The sequence below is a fragment of the Sesamum indicum genome, linkage group LG4 (genome assembly GCF_000512975.1).
Source record: "Sesamum indicum cultivar Zhongzhi No. 13 linkage group LG4, S_indicum_v1.0, whole genome shotgun sequence".
Taxonomy (NCBI): domain Eukaryota; kingdom Viridiplantae; phylum Streptophyta; class Magnoliopsida; order Lamiales; family Pedaliaceae; genus Sesamum; species Sesamum indicum.
The window spans coordinates 16,501,087-16,506,532 of NC_026148.1; the positions used below are offsets into that span (position 1 = coordinate 16,501,087).

Consider the following 5,446-nt stretch of genomic DNA (forward strand, 5'->3'; position numbering starts at 1 on the left):
TGGCCTACCTTTCGCTGGTGTACCTTGGGAAGTTTGTCGTTCTTGGTCAGCCAAAGTGTTTACTTTATTTATCCCATGGAATCTTATGGCAAGGATTTTGAAAAAGTTGCAGACGGCTTTGAAACCTTTTAGACTGATGCACTCTGGTTGAGTGGCAACGTCTTGGAGGTAGCAAGATGAATCAAGGTTTCTTGGAGAAAGAGGCAAGAGGGATGACAATATTTCAGTTGCCTTTGCACATGCATAAACATGGCATTCATTGCTATGGAAAATTACTATGAAGCAAGAACAGAATGATAAAGTTACCAGATCTGGCTGAATGTTGGGGGGTGCATACTGGCCTAGAAGTTCTATGCATCTGAGAAGGATATGGTATAATAGGAACGATATCCTGTCAAAATGAGGAAACCTATCCCAGGTTTAGTGTAGGACCAAAGAGTTGTCCATGTAGAAAACAAGTGTTGTGTGATTTCATTGATGTGGTGAGTCTTGGGAGGAAATCACTAGCTGAGAATTGGTGGTGCGCCAAATATCTTATAAAGTCTGATTTTAAACGAAACACTCTATAATCCAAAAAATTCAGACTTCATAATCCAAATTACTTCTCTTTCTCTTCAGCTTACTAGTTTCTATGATTTCCCTTCTTCTTTTGCCTTCTTTCGCTATATCAGCATATCAAGTGCATAGATTTCATTTAACCTACCTTCTTACCTTTTAAGTAATTTGATTTGTTCACAGGACGCCCTCAGTGCTTCCTCACTGTAATGTAGGTTGCCTGTGCAAATCTTAAACATGACCAAAAATTGGAAGAGCAAAAGTGCTTTCATTACGCCTTGTTATTTATCTAGTACAGATGCATATTGTAGTACATGTCGAGTATGTATGAAACACACAAACTTTTCTCATAGAAAAATGTGAAGCACTAGCTTTGAGTTGCACTCCTATTATCAGAGCATGTAATCGAGATTGTATGGTAGCTTACCAGGTTCAAGACACTAAAAAGTTGACCCATGCCGCATTGTTAAGATCTTATCTATCCAAAGGAGCTTGTTTAGTGCTGTAGCATGACATTGAATGGAAATAATTGCTTTTGCTGCTGGGGCTTGGTAAATACATCTCTGGCAGCAACTTTGTATTCTAACTTTGGTGAAAACATATTTGAAATTTGGTTCTCCCTCTTGGTTGATTCTTATCTATAATAGCACATTTGCAGGTCGAGGAGTTGGCTTTTCTTGTTAAAGACAACATTCCTTGCAAGCATCTCATTTTGTCAATCGAACAGGTGTTAGTTAATTTTCTTCACAATGATACAAGGTAAGTTGGGTAAATTCCAGTAGACACAAGTTACTGCACAGTTCATATGTGAATCCAGCTACTTTAGCAGTTTGTAAGAAGATGGTTTCTATGACCCCTTTGAACTGAAAGAAACTATAATTTTCGACAATGTATAACCTTCTTAAATTAAAGGGAAAAAAATTCACGTGCGTCATTGGTAGAATTTTCTTAGCAAGTCGTGTACTGCTTTACTCCCTGGTCCTCTCCCTCCAAACGGGAATCCACAATCATCAGAACCTTCAGGTTCTGTCAATAATTATTTATTGTTCAAGCTGTTGTGTTTCAACCAAGCATTTTGTGAGCACCTCATTTTTCAAAAACACTTTACACTCCCCCATAATGGGATGAAACTGCTGACTTTTGAAAGTTTTGTTCTTTCTGCAGTTTGGCCAAAATGGTGCATGCATCTAGTACACTTGCTACTTCATACGTTTTACATGCAATGGTGCATTTGGCTAGATTTCTTTGACTTGACTTGAAGAGAACTTTTAAGTTTCATTCAAAAAATTTAGGGGGTAAAAATGTTTTATGCAGTTTAAATGGGGTGCTTGAGCTGGAACCAATGAATCCTTATAACCGCTTGCTCATACATCGTCTTGCTGACATCTTTGGGTATTTTCTCTTCTAAGGTTCTTATGTTTGCAATGATATCCTTCTGTATTTTCAAAACTTTAAGCAGTAGAATGTTAAACTGTGACCACTCCACTATTTTTAAACATATATAATGTTTGTGTTACAAGGATAGGTTTTCTCATCAGTCTGTTGGTGAAGGAGAGGACAGGCACTTAATCTTGGAGCGCTGTCCAGAGACATCAATGTACGTAAACTGTTGACAATCATTCTTTATTTGGTAAAATTACAACGACCTCTCCTAAAATTTGATATAATTACAAATACCTTATCGTTGTTGGAAAAGTTACCACTACGCCCCTGGTTTTAATGGCCGGCCATTAACTAGCCAGTTCGTTAATCTCCGTTAGATTTCCATCTATTTTTTGTGATGGACTGACCAAAAATACACTTTGTGAAATACTTAAATTTTAAATTTTCTAAAACTTTTTGTGGACTAATTGGATAATATTTTTATGATTTTTTTAAAGTTTTTCCATCCATCTCATCCAATTCTTCCTCTTCTTCTTCTTTTTTTCTTTTTTTAGTTTTTCATTTTTTTGAGAAAAGAAAAAGATACAAGAAAGGTGAAATTGACAATCCCAAGTCTTCATTCAAGAATTATATAATTTCATCAAATATCAGGGGGTTGGGGGGGTATTGGTAATTTCTGAACCAACAAGGGGGTATTCGTAGTATGCCAAATCTCGGGGGAGCTCAATGTAATTACCCTTCTTTATTTACACATACCTTAATTTGTGTTGGACCAGATTATGTTGTTGTTTTCAGAATTTTTTGCTTTTTAAATTTGTTTATTGGGTTAATATGATTTGGCATTCAATAAAGACCGTTCTCTCATTTTGATGTCTGAATTCGGAAATGACATTGATTGGATAACCTTTTGAATTCTTATCTTCCACTTTATTCAATTAAATTGCAGACCTCCCATCCTTGTGACTGATTTATTGTGGCAGTCTGGTGAGATGCAGTCTCCAGTATCTTTTGATGTATTAAGCCGAGAGAAAGTTATACCAGGTGAGGTATAGCCTCCAGGACAGCAAAAGTTAAGAAATTTTCCTTGATAAAAGTACCCTTTCCGTTTGATTGATACTGTTTTTAATTTTTGTTGTATGGAATATATCAATTTGCTTAAATTAGATCTAAAGACACCATTCAATGGGTGCAAGCTGTTGGATTTTAAATAAGTGGAGCAGCATTCCTGGTGAGGCTTCCAATAATCAGCAATAATTTATGCTTATACACCACCTTATTGGTTATGGAAGAGAGACTAAGAGGAGATATGGCGTAACTTAGACAACTTTATTTGGGCACATAATGCAATTAATGCCCTCAGTTTCTATCATTGATTCTTATTATGTATCAGTGGAATTGATCAAGTCATAATGCGTAAGTGGATAATCATTTCCTCGAAGAATAACATGGTAAAGGATGAAGTGGCTACTCCCATCTTTCCTTAAATTGCGAGCTGATTGTGACATCTAAGTTTGGGTTTTTAGTTTTCATGGTAACCTGGCACTCAACACAGTATTGAGATGAAGTTTGAGAAGTGTGCATGCTTGTTAATGGATATCTCCTTAGATCATGCAAACCTCTTTAATAATCAAAGTGCATTGAAAACAAGCTACGCTAAATGGAAATTTCGAAGGACAAAGGGAACAACGAGAAGAGATGCTTTTGCTCTGAAATACTCAATCTGAAAGCTTCCATATACTTTGTAATACGTTATATAGTATGTCTGACACATTCTTTCTGTCTCGTTTCTAATTTTCTGAGGTGGTTATATGATTTATATTGGATTAGAACTCCCTTAGTGCTTATTGATTTTCCGGACTTAGAATCCATTGCTTCAGTAATGCACTGTCGTTTGCTCTGCATTATTTTCATTGCCTGAAGAAGTCTGTTTCCATGGTTCTCTAGGCCAGAGGGATAATTCTGCAAGGGAATGTTCACTGGAGGAGAGAGAGACAACTTATCTTGCTGCACGGCAGAGAATCTTTTCGGCAGAATTATATCAAACTGAACTGGTAAAGCAGAGGCCAAGAAATGACCCTGTTGTTGCCCGTCGTATGATAACTCGTGCGCTTGGCAAAACCAATAAGGTGGTCTGTCATGAGTTCAGTTCAAGTGATACTAAGGAATATGGACCGACAGCAAAAGATTGGAACATTCAACAAGTGGATGAGGCGACCATCTGTTCTAGCAACAAATTGGAGAGGAAGTCCCTGTCTACCAAACATCCAATAACATGTACATTGTCAGAAGTCCACAAATCCAATGGATCTGAATTATCTTCCTTGAGTAAGGAAGCCAAGCAGAAAAACGTAGTACCATCCAAGGGAGGTCCTGCATCAGAGCGAAAGGAGAATAGCATTGACGAAAACCATTTGCGAAAGGAACATATGGGCGCTGCAAAAAGGTTGTTTGCTAATGCCTTGAGAATACATCAAAGAGATATCAATCAATCCAAGTGCAACATAACAAAGAAAACTGATATTTGAATTTGAGAATTCAACTTTAAGGACCATCCGTTGTCGCCTGTAGTGGTGTTTGTCTGGTATTTGTGGCAGAGAGACAAGTATTGAAATTTTTTTGGCACATGGGGAACCAAACTGGAATTGTGTTGTGGAAAGTGGTCAAGTTGCACGAAGGATTTGATCACCGTTTCCTACTCATCTCACAGATCTAAGGTCAAGATGAAAGCCATGGTATGAGGTGTGAAGTTGCTTGGAATTCTTAATCGCATTGGTATTAGAATGCTTTTCCAGAACATGGTTTCATGTTACAATATTTTTCTTCCTAAGAAGATACTTGGTGTAGAGCTTGTACTTGATCATTTCTTCATCGCATGACGTTATCAATGCATACAACTATTTATTATAATTGGGATCCTTGCCATTTTCGTGGTAAAGACTGCTGTTGCTTCTTTTCGTTTTCCTTGAAGGCAGTGCACTCTCTTGGAAACCAAGTCCTTCGTACTAGTGTCATATTCTCATCTTGTACCTGCGGACGAGAGTATTAATTCGTAAGAAAATAACATGAGCCAATATAATTCGCTTTTTTCAAGGAACTCGACCGCTTAGGATCCTGTAGGGGATGGATGGCAGTCTAATTCTAATAAGCATTGTTGGGTACAATGTTCTATAGCGCAATGGTGACGTCAAAAGTTCATCAAGATAAAATCCGTAATGGAAAAGATGAATATACAGTATCCACAAAGAATTTACACAGAAATGAGAAAATATTGAATATTAAGTATGTGTCAAATGAATGATAGAGTGGTATTTATAAACCACAAAATTTTTTATTACAAACTATACTGATCCATATGACCCAAGGAAGCCTGGTCCAAGAAGAGCAATAAAGGTTGGGGCCACCTAATGCACTAGCCCCAAGGTCCCCATCCCATCTTCATTAAAAAGTAAATAACTGATATCTTACAAAACACTTAAGAAACAAGAGGAGTACTACTCCAAAACATTGT

The 5,446-nt window shown here is 37.2% G+C and overlaps 1 protein-coding gene across 2 annotated transcripts in view; it reads left to right on the forward strand.

Annotated features, from left to right (window-relative positions):
* LOC105161261 (R3H domain-containing protein 2) overlaps window positions 1–4,845 on the forward strand; it is a 5,251-nt gene extending 406 nt beyond the window's left edge. Inside the window, exons 2-6 of one of the 2 annotated variants that reach the window (XM_011078897.2) lie at window positions 1,214–1,314; window positions 1,870–1,947; window positions 2,081–2,152; window positions 2,885–2,979; window positions 3,883–4,845. In XM_011078897.2, the coding sequence (XP_011077199.1) occupies window positions 1,214–1,314; window positions 1,870–1,947; window positions 2,081–2,152; window positions 2,885–2,979; window positions 3,883–4,463 (927 nt within the window). In that variant the 3' untranslated portion in view covers window positions 4,464–4,845. The remainder of the gene's footprint in view (window positions 1–1,213; window positions 1,315–1,869; window positions 1,948–2,080; window positions 2,153–2,884; window positions 2,980–3,882) is intronic. The other variant, XM_011078898.2, reaches the window with a different exon arrangement.